Source organism: Alligator sinensis, unplaced genomic scaffold, assembly GCF_000455745.1.
Source record: "Alligator sinensis unplaced genomic scaffold, ASM45574v1 scaffold152_1, whole genome shotgun sequence".
Lineage (NCBI taxonomy): Eukaryota > Metazoa > Chordata > Crocodylia > Alligatoridae > Alligator > Alligator sinensis.
Window position 1 is genome coordinate 237763 of NW_005843071.1, and position 25323 is coordinate 263085.

Below are 25323 nucleotides of genomic sequence, written 5' to 3' on the forward strand. Positions count from 1 at the left end.
TGCCCTTCCTGCGCCTCGTGGGGCAGCTCAAGGTGGGCGCGGGCCTGTGTGCGCGCGGGGGGCGGGGGCTGCGTGTGCGGGCGGGTGTACGTGCGCGCGCGTGTGTTTGTGCATATGCATGTATGGGCATTTGTGTCTGAGCGCGCATTTGGGCCTGCGCGGGCGCATCTGTGCATGTACATTGGTGTCTGCATGGGTGAGCGTGCCTTTGTGCACGCGTTTGTGTATGAGCATGCATGTGTGCATATCTGCGTGCATGTCCATTTGTGCACGTCTGTGTGTGCATGCGCATGCGTGAGTGTGCATTTGTGTTTGCATAAGTCTGCGCTTGTGCCTGTGTGCATGCATGTGTGTTTGTGGCTGCATGGGTGCATTTGTGTACGTCTGTGGGTGCATGTGTGAGTGTGCATTTGTGTGTGCATGTGCATTTGTGTTTGCATAGGTCTGCGTTTGTGTGTGTGTGCTTGCGTGTGCATTTGTGGCTGCATAGGTGCATTTGTGCGTGTGCATGTGTGGATGTGCATTTGTGCCTATTTGTGTATGTGCATTTGTGTTTGCATAGGGGTGTGCGTGCGTGTGTGTGCACGTGCATTTGTGGCTGCATGGGTGCATATGTGCGTATGCATACGCGTTTGTGTGAGTGCATTTGTGTTTGCATAGGTGTGTGTTTGTGCATGTGTGCGTGCATGTGTGCATGTGCATTATGCATGTGGTTGCGTATGTGCATGTGTGTATGCGAGTGTGTTTGTGTATATGTGCTTGCATGCTTTCTGCTCCCTTTCAGGGTTACTGCCTGCCCCTCAGACAGGGAGGGGAAACTGAGGCTTGGGGCTGCTGTGACCCAGCAAGGGCTTCCTCCACTAAGAGCGGGTTGGGCACCGGGGTGAGACCTTGGTGCTCCCTGGCATGTGCCCAGAGGGGCAATGGCAGGACCGCCTGGATGCAGCACCCAGCAGGTAGTCCACAAACCAGAGGCTGTCTTTGTTCTCAGGTCCTGGCCTTGTCTAGGAACTATTTGTCCACCTTTAAAAGAAAGCGTGGGCCTAGCCCACCAAGTCACTCATTGGCCTTCAGGGGCCACAGGAAAAGGGGACCACAGAATTTGTGTGATAAAGAATGAAAACACCAGGAATGGGAGCGCAGGTCAGAGGTTCAAAACAAGCGTGCCAAGTGGGGACACAAAGAGTCTGGCCTTGTTTGGGAGGGCCGCACCAGCATGCAGTGGACTGGGACTTGCACTGGGGCTGAAACATTTGCCTTTAAGTTCCAGCATAAAAGCTTTGAGCCAAAACTTAGAGATACTTGGTGCCAGGACAGACACTGGGTAGCTTTGGCAATGGCCCTCAGAAGCAGAACAGCATCAGTGGGGTAGCTGGCAGGCAGCTGCAGAGGAGAAGGCTGAATCTGGACTGGCATAGGGTATTCAAATAGGGGGAAACCCAAGTTTTAGCACAGCCTACAGGACGCAGCTGAAAGAGATCCTTCTACTGGGCAAAGTGGGGGCAGATTCTTCAGTAGACCAGAGACCTGTTGTTTTTTGGTTGGCTGATTTTTCTACTTCACTGAGGCTTGAGTCTGAAACTTTTAAGCCCAGTTGCATTTCTGTTCTTCCATGCCTTGAGCAAATTATTAAAGCCCTAGTTTCCCTAGTTTAAAATGGGGATAATGCATCCTGTGCATAAGTTGCAGAGAATAATTACAGTAATTAATGTTTAAACAATGAAGATATATAATGCTATTCAAATGCTGAATATTATTTGGTCATGCTGCATGCATGCAGGTTAGGAAGCTGGAGAAGACAGCATGTGATGATGGGTTGTGTTGTGTGTATGGGTAATGATTGTTAATAGAGTCTTTTCCGAGAATCAGTTTCTTGTGCTTTTGAACTAACTCCGGCTTTGTAGCAGTACTTAGGACTCTCAAACACTGTGGCTCAGTGGTACATAATGCTCAATGGAGTGAATTTTCACTGGAATCACTTAAGATGGGTGGGCAATTATTTTAGCTGGAGGGCCGCTTAACGATAGGGGCTGCAAAGGTAGCTCCTCCACTCCCCCTGGTTGCCATTTTGGGACTGTGAGCCATGGGGAGTCACGTGCCATTGGGCCAGGCTAGCTCTATGCGGCCATGTGTGGCTCCGCACTGGAGTGCTAGAAGTCCCATGTGGAGTCGTGGAGATAGCCCGCCCATCCCGGCCTGATGGTGTGCGGCTCCAGCCTGCAGTGCCAAGAGCCTGACGTGTTGGCCTGGTCTGGTTTGAAGGTGCGTGCCAGCAGATCTGGCTGGGTAGGCTCTGTGCCACCACATGCAGCTCCTGGGAGCTGTGCACTGCCAGGGTGGCTGTGCCTGCCATGGGCCAGGAGCACCCCAAGGGCCTGCTGCTGCTGGTGACAGCAAAGGGCTGTGTGTTGTGGCAGGAGTCCCACACCCCCACCCACAAACCACATCCCCACCCCTCTATCCCCGGCTCCTGCAGGAGCTCCCCTCCCCACTCAGCAGCTGGTCAGTTGGGCACCATTGCACTCAGTGCCTCCACATGGGGCTCCCAGCTGGAGTGCTGGAAACCCCACGGAGGTGGAAGCACAGAGCCCACCCAGTCCAATGGCAGGTGGCCTCTGAAAACTGGCACCTCTTGACAGCTTTTAGAGCGGCAGCCATGGGCCACTAATAATTGTTTTTTGGAGGGGTCCCACAAGCCAGATAGAATGGCATGGTGAGCCGGATCCGGCCTGTGGGCCGTCTTTTTCCTTCCCTAAGTAAGATAAAAACTTGGAAAACGTATATTTGTAAGTTGATTGTTGTTAAATTTTTCCCACTAGCGAGTGCCACGAACAGGCTGGGTGTACAGGAACGTAGAGAAGCCAGAGAGTGTATCAGATCACATGTACAGGATGGCAGTCATGGCTTTGGCAACTGAAGATAAAAAGCTCAATAAAGATAGGTAAGAATACTAATGGTCATTTTGACTAACTCAGTACAATTTGAGTGTTTTAAACTAGTCATTGACAGAAATACCTTACTTGATGAGCTTTAAAATGGAGGATGGACACTGGAATACATATTTTTATATCCTTGGGCAAGGTGATACCTGCCCTTGGGAGATAAGGTGATTTAAGAATTATTAACTTACGGTGCAAGATCCACAACATGTAAATTACACGTAAAATATACTGCGATCCAGAGTGGGCAGACAGCCAACCTCTTCCAGCATAGCAGGCTGCTATTATAGGGCGCCTATACACAAGCACGGAGGCTGCTCCGATGCACTGGAATTCCAGCACGTCAGAGCGGACTCGATTAATCAAGTCTGCTGGAGCATGGCCGTTACTGCAGTCCAGCAGCATCCTGCATCATGTATCAGCATCCCCATGCTTTAAAATGATGGCGGGGGTGCTAGAACTAAAGTTCATTCAATGAGTTTTAGTTCAAGCACCCTGCCACTGTTCTGAAGAGCGGGGATGCTGATACACGAGACGTGGTGGCACTTTAATTAGAACAGCTCTCAGACCTGCTCTGATTAAAGTACCCCCATCCTCTCCCACCACCAGAGCAGGTGTAAAACTGCCCATAGTGTTTTGGCAATAGGTGACAGGAGAGCAGGTAGTAGTAGCCTGAGCAAATAGCTGCCCGAGGACAGTCAGTTGAAATGGACCAGAACTGCAGTCAGTATCATAGGTATATCAGTGTAACATGCTAGCATATAGTTATTGGTTTTTTTTTTAGCAGAAGAAGGACCAACTTTATACTGGAGCAGAGTGGTTTTCATTGGTATAAGCCTGCCCTCCATGTGTCTGCTCCAGTTTTATATTAGTGTAAAAGTATATTGCACTGGTGTAAGTACGGTCTGTCTGCACCCTTAGTAGCTGAAAGCAGCTATTTGGGCAGTTTAACTACATAATGGGTTTCAGCTTGTTTTCTCTTGATTGATCCTTCTCTGAAGAATCACATTCAGAGAGGATTTTGGAGAATTACATGATGAAGTAGAATCCATCTCTTGTATCGCTTCTGACAGATCCTGTTAGCTTTTAGAAGAAATGAAAAAGCATGTCATTGACTTAGTATAGAAAGGAAAACATAATTAGTATTGGATCATTTGCCAAGAGGCATATGGGATCATATTTGCTTTGTCACCTCTGTGAACTAATGGAAATAGAAGGCTCTTATTACTAGAAATTCAGGTTTTCTAATGCAGCATAAACTGCTTTAAATTACATTGCTGATAATTATTCCTCCTCAGGCATTATTCCTCCCCACCAAACTGTTCCCTTAGTCCAGCAGAGAACATACACAACTACCTTTTCAAATAGGCAAATGAAAGAGGGCCTGATTTTCCTACTTTTACATTCTGTAGTTACTTACATTTGCAGAAAAGTGATTGTAAACACTGACAAACAGTTTTAGACTGCACAGATGTAAATACCCTTGCAAAGATGAAGGCAATACAGCATCAGACCTAAAGAATGTAATGTGCCAAAGGTTTCTTGGCTTATTTTATGGCAGAGGTAGAGTAGGTCTATTCTTTTTTATTTTTTAAGATGTTAGACTTAATGTGTAATCCACTTCTCACAAATGGGCTAAATACAGAGACCTCTATATAGAGGTGCATATCATGTCTTTCGCCATAGTACTGGTATGCCTTTCAGTAATTAAGCAGCATAACTTACCCTTTGCCTGCTCTCTCATTCATTCTGTTCCCAGGCCTAGGAGTAATTTGTTTTGTCATTTTGACTTGTTTTATATATGGGTGTCTCTTTATTGCTATATTTCTGTTAGAGAAGACAAGGTCAAAGAAATGTGCCATGTCCTTGCAGTGGAAGCTGATGAGGTTTGTGCTGATCTTTAATTCCTGTGGGAGTTCATTCTTCAGTCTTGGGCTGCCCTCTGAGAGAGCTGTATGTAATAATAAAGAACAAAACAAAAAGCCTTGAGGCCAAATAAAAAAAATGGATTAATAATGCAAACTCACCACTGTGAACTGCTTTGGAATATATAGATGATAAAACTTGTTGATCAAAAAGCATTGTTACTGGCCACATTTTTTGGGAAAAGGGTTGTTAAAGCACAGAAAGGTTTGTTGACTTCGTTGTGAGCCATTGAGACCTACTGAGTTAGTTATTGCCTGCAGAATCAAGAAATCTGTGCTTGATTAGTAGTTTGCTTTTGAAATTTGCTCTGAAATTTTTAAGTCCTTACCAACAGTTAGAGTTAAAGGAAGCTGGGCTGTGCATACTTTTGTGGTTAATTGAGCTGTGAGTATATGCATATATTTTGTCCATTGCATATTAAATTTGGCAGAACTGTGTCTCTTGTTATTTGAGAAATGCATACTTTTTTCTTATTGTTTGGGTAGTAAAATGTATAGTGTTGTTAAATTCTTATGTGCCTTGCTTTTGGAAATGATCTGTTGGTCTCAATACTATTAACTTTTTTTTACTGTAAGCAAAACTTTTGGGTCATGGATATATGTGCATACGTAACAGGAAATAACAGGATTTGAAAGTATATAGGATGAAGAGCATTTTCCTGAGTACAAGGGTATTTTAAATATTACTTGGAGGGTACAAATTGAGCATTTTGTTAAGATTGCTTAAACTGAGCACAGCTATGAAGTTTATAAACTCATCATTTTATTCTTTTCTTTCTGTCAGATGTATCCGACTAGCTCTGGTTCATGATATGGCTGAATGCATTGTTGGAGACATAGCCCCTGCAGATAATATCTCTAAAGAGGAGAAACATAAGCAAGAGGAGGTTGGTATATTTACAGAGCACTAGACTGTATTGGCAGGACTTTATAAAAGTATTAAAACTGTATTTGTGGAATTGATCAATTCAAGCTAGTTGGGAGATATTCAAAGCAACATAATTATAGGTGCATATATTTGTAGATGTATTTTGAGACGCACCCCTAAAACTACCTGCTAATTTGGATTGTGGCTGTAACACCACAAGGGGCAGGGTTATCAAATCAGGGTACTTATAAGTATTCAAATATCAGACATGGGCAGCTGAACTTGCTGGATTTTCAGTAGCTTGAGACGTTAGAAATATTGCTTATGTATGTTCTTGCTTAATTTGGGTGGTGTAGGAGAGAAAGGGGTGGATAATCGGAGAGCCTGACAAATGTGTAACTGTCTGTGTGCAGTTATTTTGGGTGTTAATGCTTCTGTTGTCAGCAGAAACATGTCCAACATCCGCTCTCTCTCATTTCTGGTCCTTTGTATGCAATAAAGCAAAAAGCAAAATATTCCTTCATTTGCAGCTAGAGGGCCCCACTATGCTTAGTAAAACTTCAAAGGGTCTGAAACAGGAAGAATGTTACTATGCTTTCTTTACCCCTGTTTGGCTGCTAAAGGTTTTTAAAAGAGTAATTATAGCAACAGGTACCACACAAAGAGAAGTTTGAATGTAAAAGATTAGATGTTATTCAGATGTTTGCTTAAACATTATATTCACTGTCATTTTTGATGAACTTGTTTAAACTGTTCTTTGTTTTAAAAAAACCTGTTTTCCTCATGCCTCCTAGGAATGTTTGTTTCACTAGCAAAGGTCAAATTTTAATGTATTTAGGCACCTAGAGGCATTTTCAACAATACCTAGCACCTGGGTATTTACATGCATTTATAGGTACCTAAATATTTAAAACATGTTCCTAAATGGCCCTTGCTCCCATTAGTTCCAATATAAGTTTAGCCATAGATTTCACTGGGAACAGGGGGTAAGTGTCCCTAAATATTTATACTGCTGAAATACTGAATCTTTTTAAATAAATAATATGTGAAGTGGCAAGTTTAGGTATAGGTGTATAACTGGCATTAAGCTTGGTGGTTCTTGAATTGTTCATTGTTTCAGTAACAGGCCTTAAGTGTTGGTGGGGAAACACTAGAGAAGGACAGGAATAAAATTACTTAGTTGCAGCAATGTGGAAAGGGGATTCTGCTTAGACCAGCAGTTTGATGTGTCAAGACTGGCCTCCAGAATTCTGCTCTCCCTTAAATAGCATCTGTGGTTGGGAACCTCGGGCATTTTTGTATGTGCCTGGGGCTGCCGGACTTTAATTTAGAGCAGCTCTGAGAGCTGCGTCTCGTGTATTAGTGTCCCCATGCTTCAAAATGGCAGCAGGGACACTTGAACCAAAGCTTGTTCAATGAGCTTTAGTTAAAAGCTCCCACCACCATTTTGAAGCATGGCGATGCTAATACACAAGATTGGCTGGAGCACAGTAATTACTTAGCTCCAGTAGACTCGATTAATGAAGTCTGCTTTGACGTGCTGCAATTACAGCGTGTTGGAGCAGCCCCGTAGCACATGTGCAGGCACCCTCTAGGCCCAACTTCTGATGTGCATTGTTCTCCTCTTTTTCCCTATGACTGGGTAGTTATTTGTGGTACTTCTGGCAAAGCTCTGAGGATTTTTTAGATAGGTTGGTTTTTTTTGGTCAGTGTGTGTACTTTGGAGTTGCCTTTATGGAATATACTAATAACTGAAGGGGTGCATCCAAACGAGTGCACATGTGCTGGGTGGCCCCTCAAAGGCTTTGAGGCACTGCAGAATGGATGCAGTGCACATGAAAGTGTTCTCCATGCTGCACATTTGCAGTATGGAGGCAGAATTAGATGCCAGGAACTCCTAATATCTTTAAAAAAATTTAGCAAAAAAAGGAGGCACTGGCTAGAGTCATGCTCTGACTGCTGGCCAGGCTCTGCACACTCAGATCGCTGCCAGTGTAGCCCCAGGAGGCCCCCAGTGCCCCAGGTAAGGCTGTTGGGGCCAACCTAGGTGCTTGCCCCAGCTTCCTCTACCTCATCTGGGGCAATTTGCTGCGTGCCAAAGAACATGTGCAGGGGTATGCCTGGGGACAAGTAGCAGGGGCACAAATATGTGCTGCTGCTATTTGCCCCTGGGGAAACGTACATTCCTGTTTGTGGGGTTACGCCCAAGAAGTTTAGGTGTTGTCCCCCTATTCTATAAGCCTGAGAGGCAGAGTTGGTAATCGGAGGGTCAGTACATTGGACCCTAACTGCTCATTTTCCTCTAAACTCACTTCCTGACTTCTAGTTGGCTACTGAATAGATTCAGATTATTTCTTCCTTTTTTTTAGGTAAGCTCTTTACTATTATTTGAGCACCTCTGATGTGAAGAATTTGTTGCACAGTACTTTACATGTACACCTATGGAGAGATTTATGTGTTTCAGTTTTGCTAATGCAAGCGTAGGAGGAGGCAGTTACTTTGCCAGAAAATGAAAGGAAAGGGGTTGTACTCAAATGATGGCCAAATCTCTTTCAGGCAGCTATGAAACAGCTGACCCAACTGCTGTCAGAGAATCTCAGAAAAGAAATCTATGAACTTTGGGAAGTAAGTACAAATTATCTGTATTTCTGTCACTTTGCTGAAAATCCCTGTCTTATTTTGGTGAATGTTTGCCCAATCAGCACAATCAAATCTAGGAAATTTAGTTCAGTGATATGAATACTCTCCATTAGCCTTTTTCATTGGACAACTACTGTAGTACATAGGCAGAGTATTATTATGGCTGGGGTTCCTTGCGTATTTTTTTATTATGCCATAGGTTTCACTGTTGTCTTGTACAAGACTTGGTTCACCATCCTCATCTCTACTCAGCCTATTTTTAGCATATGTTACTTTTTAATCTTTTTCATTACACATACGTGCATAGTTTTGATCATTTGTCCTTGCTTCTACCTTCAGCACGATTTAGTAAAGTGGAGCTTCTAGCATGAAGTATCCCTGTAACCCACTGAAAATGCATGCAAACCTTTGGTCTTCCCAACTGCTAAAAAAAAAAACAGTCCTCTGAAGCACTTGACAGATGATGCAGTCAGCTGTGTAGGGGTCATTCTGTTGCCTTGAGCATCTCTTGAGGAACTAACGTAACAGGTTTGAACTGGGATGGGGTCTGTGCAAGACATTTTCCTGCAGCTTTGCAAGTAGCATTGTGTCCTGATCTGTGACAATCCTTTTTTATTTCCAGCTGTGAGCAAAGAGTGGCACTTGTTTCCATTTGTGCTAAAACTGTTGGGTAGTTTTGAAGCCAGAAGAAAAACGTACCAGGAGGAGGCCACCAAAACTGTTTTCACTTCATTTAAGGATATAAACATAAGTTAGTAGGCAGCAGAGTTTTTCTGGCACTGGACTAGAATGACCGACTTGTTCCAAGGCAGACTGGCACTAGGATCTGGCTACTTCCACAGCATCTTCTTACCACCCAGCTATGGCACAGCATGGGCAAACACCCCAACCCCGCTTCCTCCTCCTTTCTTCCACATGGCCAGATCCAACAGCTTCTCAAGTCATAGGTTGCCAACACCTTTACACAAATTACTGGACTTATAATGTGTAGTGTAGTCTTCTGTCCCTCCCCTTAGTTTGTTTTTATTTCAACCTGCAATCCTGCAGTAATCATTTTAATAGTCAGTAGCTGCCATCTTAGAGTGATGAAAAAAGAAGTGATTTCACACTTGAGGTATAAAATAATTTTGCTAAATCTCCAATACTAGCATGAAAGAAACTGGAAATGTTTACCTTCGTGTAGGCCACACCCTGCAGTTGCCACATAGTGAAGTATTTCTTTAGGTTTATAGTATGCTGCATTGCATGCAGTATCTGGTGTACAAGGAGGCAAAGATAAAATTATTTTCAGCTGGTTGGTTTCTCACCCCAAATTAATTTATGGCAAAAGGGCAGACCTTTGTGAGCAAGGGGAGACAGTGCTAAAGTTCTTACTTAGGATGCTACAACAGGAAAATGTAAACTTGAACGATGAATAGCACTTAATAAAACAAACTCGCACAAGCAGTTGAATAAAATAAGTCCAAGAAAATAAGATACGATGTTGAACAGCATTTTAAATTAAGTTATGCATTGACGTAAAGCCTTTGGCTAAGAAGGGAATCAAGGGGAAGGATGTAAAACTGTTGAAATGGAATCTTCAAATCAACTAATGATTAAAGCTTAATTGAAAATTTTAAAATGTAATTTAAATTCAAATTGATTCTTACACCACTCTTTCACTACTGTCAAAGTCCTGATTTTGGAACACAAAGCAATGAATGTAATAATAGAGCCAATTTTTAGTAATGTGTCAAACACCCAAATGAGCATGACAAGTTCATTATCTGAACACAACTGTGCTGGAATGACAAATCAGGATCTTGCCAGTAGATATGACAGTTCCACTATTGGCTTGTTAGACACAGAATGTGGTATACTGTTAACTGGTTTGCCCCTGCTTCCCATGTTACAGGAACTACAAGTTCTGACTGAGTTCAGTAGCAGCTCTGGTACCTGATTATTGCTTTCAAGTCTCTGGCAAAACAGGGATGTTTTATCTTTAATTGTGCACAGCTCTCATCAGTGGGAGGAGTTAAATATATCTGAGAGCAGAATTTGGCTCAGTATGCACTTTCATAGATTTATCTGATGATGCCCACTGATGTCAGTGACATTGGACTAGGATTATGACATTGGACTAGCTACTCCCACAGCTGCTGAGGGTATTTAGTTTAAAATAACTCTCACAGAAAGAAGAGACTCCTGTGAGCATTTTTATGCGGTTGGTTGTAAACAGAAAGAGAAAAGAGATCAAATCTCATACAGCAGGCTGAAAATAACAGAGTAGTCAACTGGTCTCAGGTTACCACCACAGATAGTAACAACAGAATTGTTCAAACCAGCTATAAATGTGAGCAACTTAAAACAATTAAACCATTGCACAAGAAATGCCCACACTTCATCCCAAAGAGCCTGAAATGAGCAAAACCAAGCAAGATCTTTTTATATTATGTATTTTAATTTATCCAGTTTATTTTAAAACATACAGTATAACCAGTGTTTAATAAGTATTAATGTCTTTGTACAGTTCTCAGTTCAGTTAAGCACTTCAGTACATGTTTAACTTTCAGCATACATCTTTCCTCCGCAAACTATTTAAGCGTGTATTTAAATCCCATGAAGCTTAGTGGAACTTTAGCACGTGCATAACTCTTAACTGCTTTGCTGAAGAGTGCAACGATGTGCTGTGAATTTCTGTGAAGCAGATTTTACTACTGAAGAAAAAGCTCTTAACACTGGCACTGTGTGTTTTAGCTTTTCTCTCTTTTAATTGCACATCTGTTCAGGAATATGAATACCAGTCTACTGCAGAAGCTAGATTTGTAAAAGAACTGGATCAGTGTGAAATGATACTCCAAGCATTTGAATATGAAGAGTTGGAAAAAACGCCTGGAAGACTGCAGGACTTCTATGATTCAACTGCAGGTATGAATCAGAAGTGTAGCGTTTGTCTCATAAACAGAAATGGGAGTGAATTCTAAAGAGGGACTTCCCATCATTTTCGTGACTACACAAAGCTTTTCGTAGGCTCCAGGTCTGTAAACAAGTGGGTCAGTGCCATTGACAATGGGAGTACTTGCATAAGTCTTTGAGGAACAGGGGTCACAATGTTTTAACCCTTGACTGTAAGTACAGGGCAGAAAGTGAGTTCCTTGTTGAAAAAGAACAGTAATGTACCAGTTTATAGTATGCTTGTTAAATTTATGATGAATGGGATCTGATCACACAAAGGAATGGAATGGATATTTCAGCAAAGTGGAAAAATAAGTCCGGCTTTCAGTATCACCAAAGTAAACCTGGAATCAACACAGTCGCCTTCGATCTGTTTGCCTTAGGCCTGATTCTTATTTAATGCAGCATAATGAGGCCCAAAAGAATAAATCATGTTTGCATTCACTCAAAGGCCTTTTAAGCAGGTCCCTTTATATCTTGACTGTGATCATATGGAAGAATGTGGGCTTTAGGCTGCAGTACCTAAGCTAGGTATTTTAAGTAGCTTGGATACGTCTACACAAGTGGCATTGACTGCAGGGTAAACCTACCATTAGTATAAATTGGAATCAACCCTGAGTGGACTGCTTCAGAGATGGTTGCTTTATTACTTATTATTTCCTTCTGTAGTACCAACTGCCTTTTGTTTACTTAAATCATCTTTGCAAGGGTAGACAAGGATTTTTGTGTGGTATCTTTTATTGTGCCAGCTGTATAACTGGGAGAGCTGTTGGACCTGTTTTCAGTCATCAGGTGGCCTTCACTAATTGTGACCTGAAGGGCACTTGATGCATGAAAGCTTGTCCAACAGCTCTCCTAACTATATAGTTGATCCAATAAAAGATATCACAAAAAGCCTTGCCTCTCAAATATTCCTTGGACCATCATGACTACAACACTCCAGTCCTGCTGCAACACAGGAAATAGTTTGCAAATTCTGGTTGAATATTTTTGGCCAGGGAAAGATCAGAGGAGTGGAAACATCTCATTTTGCCAAATCACTGTAAAGTGGACCTCCATTAAAAAAAAAAAAAAAGACTAATTAACCTGAAAGAATAAGTAAATGTTTCAGATCATTCACATGTTTGGGGGTATGGGGCACATTTTGGCCATTGAACTAAGAAAACCCAAACCCTTAATACTCGTACAGCTCTGTTCCCATTGACATTAGCAGGCGTTAAGTCAGTTTCATCTGCAGAGGAACAGCCAACTAAAATGAGTTTGGAAATATAAAAAATGGTAGCTGTATTCTTAAGTAATCTCACTGGTGTTCTCTCATCTCCAGACTCACTCTTGTGAAACTGGAGGTGATGGATTTACAAACTGCAAGAATGGAATCTGGAGCTTCATTTCCGAAAAGAAAATGGATCCTTGTAGCCAAGTGCTCTGCTCATTCACCACTTGCCAGACAAGTTGAAAGCGTTGTACCTAAACTAAGATTTAACCCTTTCTCTTCCCAGAATATCTACGCAATGTGTTTGCTTAGGCAATTGGCATGTGGCCACTATACCAGGCTATGCCACTTATCCATTAAACCATATACTTTTCATTTTAGCTCCAAATCAGAAAAACAGTTTGCACATACAACCGTCCCTATTCAGGATAGAATTTAAGCATTTTTTTTGTTATTAATGTGTGGTGAAATCTCATTAACTGTATGCATGTGCTTAAATGCTGCTATGAGTAGGCATGTTCTTGATCACACTCCCCAGCATAAACTGCTGTTCTGCTTTCCCCACCTCAAACAAGGAAACAAAAAAGTGCACAGATCAGGATAAGCCATCAAAAAAATGTTTGGCTGAATTGTTGAACAACTGCTCTATTCTCTAGCTGAAGTTATTTCTGACAGATCACAGTTAGTGTTCACTACTAATGGGAGAATTTTGTACTAATTTGTTTTGTAAAAATAAATAAATTAGGATTTCAGACTGAGTCTAGAGCAAGAATACAGCCAACTTGTTACGGTTAGAGAAATCAGAGAGCATAGTAATTGTTCCTTTTCTTTTGTCTTACAGGAAAATTTAGTCACCCAGAAATAGTTCAGCTTGTGTCTTCTGTTATTACAAAGAGAAATGAAAAAATATCTGCTACAAGTAAGCCAAGCTCATCAGACATTGTCTAGTGGTTGCTCCTAAAATAAACTATTTATTATTTTACACTCATCTTTCACTGCCACAGCATCATTAATTTAAGAAGTTTTGGGGGATATTTTTTCCTTTACATTTATTGGAAAAATGTAGATGGGATGTATAGGATAACTGCATTCTAGATCACAGGATGCTAAGGATCAAACACTATGAATGGGGCTGCTTTTTTATTAGCTTTGAGTGTTTGATGGCACTTCACTTGAAAGCACTTTATCCTGAAGACAGAGTACATTTCACTGCAGGCAAAACTAATTACAACACTGAATGTCATGTAACTCCTTTCAGTCACTGAGGAAAAGTCTAATTATTGTCTTTAGGCATATATCCATCAGCAGAATGTAGCCTAATAATGATAAATCCAGCTCAGAGAGAGAGAGAGTACAGTTCCTTCCTTGTGAAGTTTCTCCTTCTACAAATATTTCTATTCTACCTGCAGTCTAATGAAAATCCTCTATGTGCATTTAAGCCTAATGCATGGGCACACATTTATACAAGCCATTTATTTTTTAGAGACCGGTACATTCTTTGAAATAGTGTGAAATGCTGTTCTCTGACCCCAAAACTCATTTTGTGAAATTATTTAAAACTGACTGTTCCTCCGTGAATTTTTTTTTTTTTTTTTTTTTTTACTGATTTGACTTTTGGGTTGGTTCCACCATCATTGCATCATGTTGGCGGATGGATTAGACTGTATTCAGCAGGCACCAGATAAATTTCCATCCTGCTATTGTAACCAAAGCTAATGCACTAGGTTGGAAGGGAAACTGCCAAAGTTATGTTGGAGGGACCAGCTTGCTGTGAGTTTGCTACCAGAGAGCAAGGATGTTCTGTACTTCCCCCAGGAGGGAGCTGAAAGACCCAAGTGATGCACCTAAAAAGAAAACCACCTGAGGCGTCTGAAGGACTGAGGAATGGATGGTAATATGGTCTAGTCTTGGTTCTCAAGAATTGGCTGTTAGAAGAATGAGTATCTGAAGCAGGCGCAGGCCGCATTTGTCCCACCAGGCACGTGGTGCTCACCAGTTAATTGTATCCTGCTCAGTCCTTCCACCCATGTGTAGCGCCCCACCCCCAACTCCAAAATACCCTATTGTGCCTTGTTCTCACCCTCATGGGCAGAAGGGCCAGGCTGGCCAGCACACAGCTTTCATGCAGGGCTGCTGCAGCCCCCGGGGATCTGCTCCACTTCCCTGGTCTTCTGCTGGCTTCAGGCAGCAGGTAGGGAGAGGGTGGCGGCGGAGCTCCAGCTGGGCAGGAGTACGGAGCCTGGGGCTGGCGGCAGCATGGAGCCTGTTCCTAGGAGAGCAGCGTGGAGCTTGGGTGGGCAGTGTGTGGGTGTGAGGGGGGTGCGGGGACCCCTCTTCACTTCCCTCATGGCACGCAGCCCCAGCAGGCAGTGGCAGCAGCAGCAGGTGGGGGTGCTCAGGGCACTGGTGCCTGGCGGGGCGCAGCTCCAGCCAGCGCTGCACGTGGCAGCGAGGGGCAGCCTCCACCAGGCCACATGTACTGCCAGTGCTCCCCACCAGGCACGTGTAGCCCCCACTTGCATGGCACAGGAGGAAAGCCCCAGGCGCTGGAGCCAGCTGACTTCCCTACCCTCCAAGGAAAGTCGCCTGGCGCTTCCCTCCCGTGCCATGCGAGTGTGGGGGCCACAAGTGCTTTGCAGGGAGCACTGGTGTTAGAGGAGGCCTGGCGGAGGCTGCGCCCCTCACCATGTGCAGCACTGGCCAGAGCTGTGCTCTGCTGGGCACTGGTACCCTGACTGTTCCCACCTGCTGCTGTTGAGCCGTCAGGGGAGTGGGGGGGTACCCACACCCCACCCCACAATCCTCCACATATACACAGTCCCCCAACATACCCTATGCCCCCCCCACAGCCACATCCCCTCACAAATCCACCCCACACCCTGCCATATACACACATATACATCCCAACATACACGCACACCCCCCAGCCACATACCCCCACAGTATATAGTAAGAATTTATTTTTGAGTTATTCTGCAATCACCTCTATATACAGTACACAAACACAAATTATGACAAAATCATTTTTTGTAATAAAATTGAAATATGTTATAGCAGGTGTTTGACTTGTAGAACATGATTTGTTTTTTTTCTGGTTCCAAGATTGCAACCACCCCCTCCTAAAAGGAGCATTTCCGGGGGTCAAGGGGAGGGACTTTCGGTAGCAAAGGTCAGGGGCTGGGGGGAAGGACTTCCAACCCCAAGATGGTGACCAAGGGGCGGGGCTGCCCATGCGGCCCACGACGGCTAGCCAAAACACATGAAGCGGCCCTTCAGCCAAAATAATTGTCTGCCCCTGCTCTGAGGGCCCATGGTCAATCAGCAAGTACAGTTAAAATTGACTCAAGGAAGCAGGGACAGAGGACAGTGGTGCTCTCCCCTACCTTGGGGGTCTTCAAGAGGAGGTTGGATAGATATCTGGCTGGGGTATTATGATCCCAGCACTCATTCCTGCCCAGGGCAGGGTGTTGGACTTGAGGGTCTGTTCAGGTCCCTTCTGACCCTAGAAACTGAAACTATGACACTGAGGAATGAGAGATCAGAAGATCAGTTGTGTCACTATTCTGGGAGCTAGTGAAAGGTCCAAGGCCAAAAAGCCTATTTATGAAGTAACTGGGCACTTCTTTGCCCTGGGTGACTGCAGAAATGCACAGGGTAGCAACTGAACCACTGGCAAGGCAGCCACTATTTGCACCTCCCTCCTAGTCTAATTCAGCATCCAGGTCTTGTCCCCTCATCACCCCTCTTGATTTAAACTACTGCATTTAGGAATAGCAGAGTATCCAGAGGCAGCCAGGCTGGGGTAGGTGGTGCCATATTTGATGAAGGGATTTTAGCAGTGAATGGAATGGGACTGATCCAAGGCAGTTGTGTTGGAGGCAAATGCAAAACTTGTACAAGATCGTGCTGGACCCTGTGCCAAGATAGAATATCTGCTGGCAGGTCAGCTAACATGGAAAGGACCAGTTCCAGTAGAACAACAAAAACCTTGTATGTGCGGGTGAGAGCAAACCTGGATACAGGATTAGTTAGTGCTGTCAAGAATCAAGTAGCTGATGTGGTGCATGGCTTTCCACTATCATGGATTTAAGTGGTTGAATACAGAGAAGCAGGTGCTACAATGTCAGGTGAAGTCACTGGGATCTGTCACTGCAGTTTCTTATCCCTGCATTTTCTGGGCATTATAGTAGGCCTAGCTGTGTACCAAAAGGACATGAGTGTGCAGAGCCTCTCTGAGCTTTTATTGGAACCACAAAGAGCCAAAGCCCTGGAGGTGATAGGTGGTGGCAGTGCAGTTGCAGCTTGTGGAAACCTAGATGCTGTGTGGAGTTGAGCCTCTTATGTCTGAGAGAGCCTTGAAGGAGCAAGAAGCTTTCATGATGGGATGATAAAATGCAAAAGAAGAGGACTTCTGCAAGGAGGCTCAGATGGTAAAGCTTCACCTGGACTGGGATTAGGTATCAGAGAGAGCTGGTACTGGGAGAGGTAAGCTGCTATACTGCATTTTTTTCACTCGCAAATCTCATAATTCTTAAAAGTTTTTCCAAAGATGGAGTCCCTGCCCTGTGAATACAACAGAACCTTCTATTTCAGCCTTCTTCTTTGTTAAGGAAAGTTTGAAAATACGATGGAGCAAAAAGCCAGAATATGCTGTTTTCCAGAAGCTCAACATTTTTAAGCCTGCACTTTGATGGAGCTGGCTTAAAAAGTTTTTTAAATTTTTGATAAGGTTCTTTAATTTTTGAGACTGGCAAAATAGCACCACTCTGTTAAAACTTATTTTAAATCTCTGAAGCAGTATTTAAAGCAAGTTGCTTACCTGCACATATGTTTGGTATCGCTGGGTTGCTATATGCTGGTAAATCAAAGCAAAATGTTTAATATGGAAATGCCACTCTAGAAAAATGCTTCCATCCTGTGCAGGTACCGGGGTAGGGTTATACACAGTTAAATAGTTATGCCAATGCACTGATTCCATTATCTGGTTTACAGAGCTTTAAATAATGATGGGTAATTCCTATAAGGTGGAGTCTAGCTATAAATTATTTTGCTGGTATAAACCACCAGTTTGTGCAATATTTTTGATAGTTACAAATAGTTACATGCAGTATCTGCTTAGCACTACAGAGTTCATTTCAATGGACAGCTAAAGATACAGAGTTTAAGTAACAAGAGACTCCATTTTTATAAACTAATTTTTAATAAGAATAACACTAACTTCATTACACAAGCTATGTTGACCTATAATTATGTCTTCTCCTTTTAAATACATTTTCTGTTTATGCACAGAAACACTGCAACAGAAGCTGCAAACTGTCACAAGAAAACTATTTGAAAAACTAACTTAATTTACTTTTATAATAAAATAAATCACATTAAGGTAACATGAGTATTCACAGTCAAACTGTGTTTAGTCACATGGATTAAGGAGGACTTTTAACAGTACAAGAACTAGAACATACAAACCTCACAAAACAAAAAAAACTCGTACAGAAAACCAGTTGAAACTGGGTTTCCTAATGAGTTTTTAGCAAAATCTACAAGTCAGCATTGTGACAGCTGATTTGAAGCTTTGCATTAGAATCAAGCAAACTAACCCATTTTGAAACCAGGCCAAGCTCCCTTCCTGGCCCCCCACCCACCCACCCCCAGTCCAGTTTCTTTCTTGATGAGCCTGTGTTCATCTCAATTTGGTAAACTGGGTAATACAAGGTGCAGTGATACTGCAGATTGAATAGTGGAACTTCTTTTGCCTAAATTGGAGAGCTGACAGATCATTACAATGAATGCAGAGCTTCTCCCCTAAACATTATAGTACAATAAAAAGGATATAAGGAATTGTGGCATCTCTGGTGATTGGCTCAATGTTGTTTCTAATTGCTTAAAATCTGTCCTGAGATTCACTAATGCAGGAAAGAATATGGGTCATTGTTTCACTTCAACTCACATACTCATCTGTGTACTGCAAAATTCAGATTTCATACTAGTTACCAGCTTTGTAGGCTGAAGACATAGGCCCTCTATCTAACCTATGGCACATACTGAGTTAGTTACTGCATGCGTAGTCTCTCTTAAGGCTCTAATTCTGGTGCAGCTTGTTCAGTTCAGTCAAAAATAAGCTTTCCCTTATTTCCGAATGAAAGAGAAGTTTCACCATCAAGTCTTACCAACCACACAAAAAGTAATAGAGCATGCTTTTAGATGGCAACTCTTCTTGCTATGGTAGAACAGCTGTATCAACTTAGTCTTCATCTAAATAACTGTGCATTTCACTGCCCCTCACCTCTCATGATGAAGTGAAGTTCAACACCAGATTAAGGCAGTGAATAAGGAAGAGACTTTTTTCTGTAAAAATAAATTATTCTATTTAACTCCTGCAGTAGCTTGGACCGTGCACACATATTCCTCAGCAAAGGGCACCTGGCCTCATTTGGTGGACAGCTTGCATAAAGCCGATTACTGTCTGCAGAAACCCCTGCACAGCTCTGGATCCATCTGTCTGATGTGGCACTGAAAATGGGGTTACATATCCAACAGAATCCTCCATATAAAATTCCAGAGGTTTCAGGAGATTTTGGAGGGGGGAGTTCCAGAAAGCAAGAGCTGTTTGGTCACTCGCATTATAGAAAATGGACCATTAAAAACTAGTAATTTGTGTGCAATTTCTATAGAATACAAACTGCTTAATGAGGAAATAGCCTATTAAAAGTACAAATATGTACAGAAGAATTCCTACACTACAACATCAGCAAGGCCTTTTGCAAGGTATTATGGAGACTTGTATCAAGCTTAGTATGGGAAGGCAGTATATAAAATGGTTGATGGGCAAGTCTCAGTGCAGAGGATGAAGGTAAGCAGGAGAGGCAACAGCCTAACACTGCAGCTCCTCTTCGTTCTCAGGAAGTCGTGTATCTGAAATAGAGCTCTGAGCACTGGCGTGGGCTGTAGAACTGAGAACTTCTTCAAAACTTCCCCCGTTTGGGTTTGTTCCACCAACCTTAGTCTGAAATAAGGTGAATAGGGGATAAAAACAGTAAGTTTCCTCATTCCAGTCCAGAAGGATTCCAATTTGGCTTCTATTTTCCCCTAAGAAATGTTCAAAATTTTGTTTTAAAAGAAAGCAAGACAAGCTGAGAAGGCACACATGCCAAGATGCAGAAAGCAGATTATTGGCTCTTTTAAAGAGCAGGTAGTAATTCAAAGCACACTGGAGCCAATAATTCTGTGGACCCTGTTGAGTTTAATAGCTATTGCATGGCTTTCTGTAATTGCAGGAAACAGAACTCAATGATCCAAAGTAGCCTCATCTGGTGCTATGCACCTACAAACAGGCTGTGCGAAACAGCTATGTTTCATTCTCATTTCGGAGGACAGTGATTTGTTGAGGTGTTTCAGATCACTATTTGTTTCGATTCAGCTGAATCTGTTTTGGAGTTTCAATGCTGTTTCAGAGATTCAGATTGGCCAGGGAGAGGCAGGCACAGCCGGGTGGCTGCAGGTTCTCCCATGGCTCCTCCGAATGAGCCTGGCTCTGCCCTGGTGGGGGGAGCGGTGGGAGAAGCCCTGCCTGGCCCCAGCCTCCTGGCACTTAAAAAAAAAACAAAACAAAACAAAAAAAAGCCCCGCAGTCACTGGCTGCAGCAGTGGCAACTGGGGCCTCTGGACACTTGTGGCAGAGCCCCCCCGCCTATGCAGCGCAGGGCAGTGGGGGCAGCGGGGATTGTCCCCACCCCACCTGGCACCCATGGTGTGGGTGTAGTATGGCTCGGCAGGTCACTGCACGATGTCTGGGGCCACTGGGGCCAAACCGTGCCAGGCTCCAGCTGACTGCCAAGCCACGTTGCACCCGTGCAACCATGCAATGTGACAGCTACTGCACAGGTGCCAAACCGGGGGGCGGCGGGGAAATCCTCCCTGCTCCCTACTGCTCTGTGCTGCGCAGGGGGGCTCTACCACAAGCCCTCAGAGGCCCTGATCACCGCTGCTACAGCTGGTGAGTGTGGGGCTATTTTTTCCCCCTCCAAAGTGCTGGTGGGCTGCATGGGTGATGGGGCCGGGCAGGACAGCTATGGGGGCTTCTCCCACGGCTCCTCTGGCTGTGCCTGCCTCTGGGGGTGCCATGGGAGAAGCACCTATAGATGCCTTGCCTGGGCGCTTCCCCCACTCAGCCCCAGCCTCCCGGCACTTTAAAAAGAAGGCTGCAGGGCTGTGCTGGACTCTTCCTGGGGCGCCTCCAAAACATTCTGAAACATCCGAAACATTTCCGAAATGCATCGGGTGGTTTCATTTTGTTTCGGAGATTTTTTTGAGCCTTCCGTTTCATTTTGGATTCAGTGTTTTGGGTGCCGAAATGGGCTAAAACACCTCTGAAACGAAACGGCTGCCGAAATTTCACACAGCCCTACTACAAACTCCATCCTAAAGCTGAAGTAACATGAATAAATGCTGGCAACCAGGGAAGGAGTGAAGAAGATGATCTTAATTACATGAACCATAGTCCTTCAGTCTCCAAAGGATTAATCCCAGATAATCCTTTGCTTCATCAGCTAGTACAAACTAGATTATCACTTCAAATTTCCTGTGAATGTGGCAGCACCAAAAAGGGGCTTCCAAGCTGGTGTCTGATATAGCCCTGAGCTAAGGTGATCGCTCTAGAATCACAGAAAATTAGGGTTGGAAGGAACCTCAGGAGGTCTAGTGATCCAATCCCCTGCTCAAAGCAGGACCAGCCCCAACTAGATCTCATCTAGCCAGGGCTTTGTCAAGCCAAGCCTTAAAAACCTCCAAGGCTGGAGATTCCACAACCTCTCTAGGTAGCCTGCTTCCAGTGTCTTCTTCCTAGTGAGAAAGTTTTTCCTATTATCTAGCCTAAGTTTCCCTTGCTGCAAAATGAAACCATTGCTCCTTGTTCTGTCATCTGCCACCACTAAGAACAGTCTAGCTCCATCCTCTTTGGAACCACCTATCAGGTAGTTGAAAGCTGCTAACAAATCCCCCCTCAGTCTTTTCTTCTCCGGACTAAATGGGCACTTACCCACATGCGGCGAGTCTGCTCTGACACTGGAAATCCATCACATTGGAACTGGTGCATATTATTGATGTGCGGGTGGCTAAGTGGCGCAGCACGTGTCAGCACTGAGAAAATGGTGGGTGGTGCGGTTTGAACTAAAACACGTTTGATGTGCTTTAGTTCAGAGCGCACCACTGCCCTTTTCTCAGTGCTGACGCATGCCATACTGCTCATACCCGTATCTGATGCAGTGTCAGGAACTTTTAATTAGTGCAGATTGCTAATTAGAAGAGCCCAGTGCTATGCCAGGAACGTGTAAAAATGCCCCTTAAGCCCAGTTCCTTCAGGCTCTCCTCAGAAGTCATGTGCCTCAGTCCTCTAACAATTTTTGCTGGACTCTCCAATTTGTTTCACATCCTTTTTTTGGCGGGGTGGGGGGAAACGGGACACAGTACTCCAGATGTGGCCTCACCACTGCAGAGTGGAGGGGAATAATTACTATCAGAAATGACAACCTGTTCAGTACAAACTTTCATATAGTTCTGAAGGTTTAAATTCAGAAAAAGCAATTTCATGAGCTGGAAAATGGACCCTTCTTACATGGAAAAGAACATTTAAAAGTGATCAAAGATGTGAGGCCAGATCCTCAGCTTGTGTGAATCAGTGTAGGTCTACATATCCATTTATACCACTTAAGGATATGACCCCAGTGGGTTCCTTCTAAAAGGATTTATGTTGGCCAACAACGGTTTATTTGGTATTCAAGGAGCCAGGAAAGGACATTTATCTGCATATTGCCTTCATTTTCTTTCAGTGCATAGAGCTCCATGAAATCCTTGACAGAGCAGTGAAATCCAATCTGGTTTTGGCATAAATGACAGTGATGACTAAGCTGTCACACTTTAACAAACACAGCCACATAATTCAGCCCCGAATCTTTACCTTAAGGCTTGTAACAGTGGTCTCAACCTTTTCCTCAAAAGATTTGAAAGTTGGAGAATTCCTAGGAGGAAAAACATAATGAAAAGAAAAAGTTACATTCAAAACTCAATTGTGCCCAGTAACAGTGGGGGTCACTCACCCAACTTCCACCAGACAATGATGCCAGCACAAAGGTTGGTTTCCAGCAAGTACACATCAGTAATCTACTGGCAGTCATTTGTGTTGCTATTTGTCAAATCCAATTGCCCGGATCTGATGAGCATTTTTTTAGCAACAAATTTGCAAGGGCATGTAACAAATTTAAATTGAAAAAAATACTGTGATACAGTTACCATCTTATGATGCATTTTTACCATAATCTTCCCCTTAGTAACCAAGGAATGCATGCTTTCACTCTGCATTTGCTTGGTTTTATCAGGTTATGTAGCAACATTCAAATGACTGTTTTGGGCCCCTGAATAGTAGTAAACTAAATGAAAATGGCAATTTGTTTTAAAGACAATAGCTACAGACTGACAGAGGTATTTAGGTTAGATGTCAAGTTAGGGGCACTTTTACATGTGCTCTGGGCGTGGGCAGTCCTTTAATTAGAGCGGCTCCAAGAGCTGCTCTAATTAACGTGCTGCTGCGTCTCCTGTATCAGCATCCCTGTGCTTCAAAACGGTGATGGGGGCACTTGAACTAAAGCTTGTTCAATGAGCTTCAGTTCAAGCACCCCCACCCCACCCTCCCCCATTTTGAAGTGTGGGTATGCTGATACACGAGCTGCAGGAGGCTGCTGGAGGCAGACTCAATTGAGTTGGCTCCAACGCACTTGAATTCCAGTGTATCAGAGCAGCTTTGGCACTTGTGTATAGGTGACCTAGGTATTTAAATGCCTTGGAGGATCTAAATCGTCAGTGCCTTGATCCCATGAGGTGCTGACTACTTTCAAGCAGACACTGGAGATGCCTGGCTTTTGGCAGGAAAAGGCCTTATTTTACACCCAATTTTGTCCTTGATTATATGGTTTTGCATTTGATTCCCAATAAAAGCAGACCCAAGCCCTTTGTTTGGCCCTTTGTCCCAGGAGTGGGGAAAAAGTGACCTGCAGCAAACTGAAATTTTCAAGGACAGTGATAATCTGCCAATCTGCCTGGGAATTATATTCTTCCCCTCCTCTCCCCCCTGCTCCCAAATATAAAGCACAGCTTTTTGGGGGGTTTTTTGCTTTTTTTTTTTTTTTAATGTTTCAATTTTTAATGTCACTCACTGAAAAAAAAATGTGATTAACACAGTGAACATAAGTGCTGTGATCACTATGCTGTTTAGGGCCAAAACATGGACTATCCTGTAGGGAGGAGGAAAGTGCCCCTTAGTTTCCCAGCTGGGCTCCCCCATTCTGGCCTACAGTAGCTTCCTTGGGGCTGTGACTTGTGATCCCCCACAGGTAGGTGGGGTGTAAGTAAGACGGACCAGGGAGTAGGTGGAAATTTGACTGCCCTTAAAACACGCTGGGGCTAGAAACAGGTATCCTCATTGGAGTGTTATGAGTTGTGCTGTGACATCTCGCGGCAAAGCTGATCATGCTTCAGGTTTGTCTGGGGCACGTCTGCAAGTGAGGGGAAAATCCTCTTTTGTAGACAGGCTCCCATGTCGGGAAGCAGAATCCCCCACAGGGGTTTCCCCACATTCGCCTGCAAGTGGGTCCCTCCCCTCCACATTTGAAGGTGCACATGTGGTTATCCCTCTGTAAAGGATATCCCCCATGCATGTCTGCAAAGAGGAGAGGTGGGGACTCACACTCTCTGCTCCATGTTTGCAGCCTGCGGTCTGCACTGCTGCTAGGAATGCGAGCCCGGTCGCCTACAGAGGGACTCCGTCATACGCTGTACGAGGTGTTTGTCTGCAAGCCCTGACTTACCTGCTTACCAAGATGTATCTCTGAGAAAGTGAGGCTTCTGAGATGCTCCTAAGGCTTGAAGGGCCTGATCCTGCCCGGGAATTGTAGTGGCGTGCAGGACCAAGCCCCTCAAGCCCAAGGAGCCTCTACCCTGGGGAGGCTGGAGAGCCCATTCAACTTAATGCTGCTTGAGCTCTTCCACCCTAAGCAAACCCATGTGGGCCACAATACATTGGCCCAGTTTGTTACCACTTTCTACTGTGGCCACCAATTTGAGCATTTGTGGCACGACAGAAGGTATGGTTGTCTGTTTGCTTTCACTTTGTGCTGCCATAAACATTTTTTATGGAGGCATAAAGGTGACACCTGTTTCCACCCTGGGAAACAAAGTTGAGTCAGGGCAAAGGGAGAAATAAACTACAGCAGATAAAGGGATAGCACAGTATAGTATCCCCCAAAGTCTATCCCCAACTCCACAACTTAATCCATATTGCAATTCCCATCTATTATTATTGGAGAGAGAATGTGCAACAGGCTTCTGTTGCATCCTCATGAACTGCCTTTGCAGATTTACACTAACAAGTTGGGAAGAGGTATTTTGTCCTTCACTTTTCTTTTAATTGAATTTTTATTTATTATAATGAGTTTAACAAAAGACACTTAAAAACAAAAGCCCCAGATCCTACTCCCAGTCACAGAAGAGTACAGTTCCTATCAGAATTAGTTCTGACAATTATACTTGCATTTGTTCCCTATATGGATTGATGCATATAAAAGGGCAGTACTTAACAGCATAGCCTAGCCTGGGGTATCCTGTCCATGAGACCACATGGAGAGAGGGGAGGAGAAAGGGAACAATGACAGCTTGCTGAAGACGTGCATTAAAAAATCCAAAATATTATATAAAACATTAATTTATCTGACCATATCTGCTTCTACTTGCCCTATCCTTGAAAGATCATCAGAAGTA

At 43.8% G+C, this 25323-nt stretch overlaps 2 protein-coding genes across 4 annotated transcripts in view; one reads left to right on the forward strand and one right to left on the reverse strand.

Moving 5' to 3' along the window:
- Nucleotides 1-2: 2 nt before the first annotated feature.
- On the forward strand, nt 3-15575 carry HDDC2 (HD domain containing 2; the record flags this gene model as incomplete). Its single annotated transcript, XM_025193581.1, has 6 exons — nt 3-32; nt 2820-2941; nt 5649-5751; nt 8289-8357; nt 11141-11279; nt 13361-15575. Coding segments are annotated over 6 exons (570 nt in total), but the record flags the coding sequence as incomplete, so codon positions are not given.
- A 2598-nt stretch (nt 15576-18173) lies between these two features.
- The window catches only part of TPD52L1 (tumor protein D52 like 1), a 71911-nt gene continuing 64761 nt past the window's right edge, over nt 18174-25323 (reverse strand). For all 3 annotated transcript variants that reach the window (XM_025193579.1, XM_025193578.1, XM_025193580.1), the window contains 2 exons: nt 22472-22532; nt 18174-19522 (listed from right to left, as the gene is read on the reverse strand). In XM_025193579.1, coding sequence (XP_025049364.1) covers nt 19391-19522; nt 22472-22532 — 193 coding nt within the window. In that variant the 3' untranslated portion in view covers nt 18174-19390. The remainder of the gene's footprint in view (nt 19523-22471; nt 22533-25323) is intronic.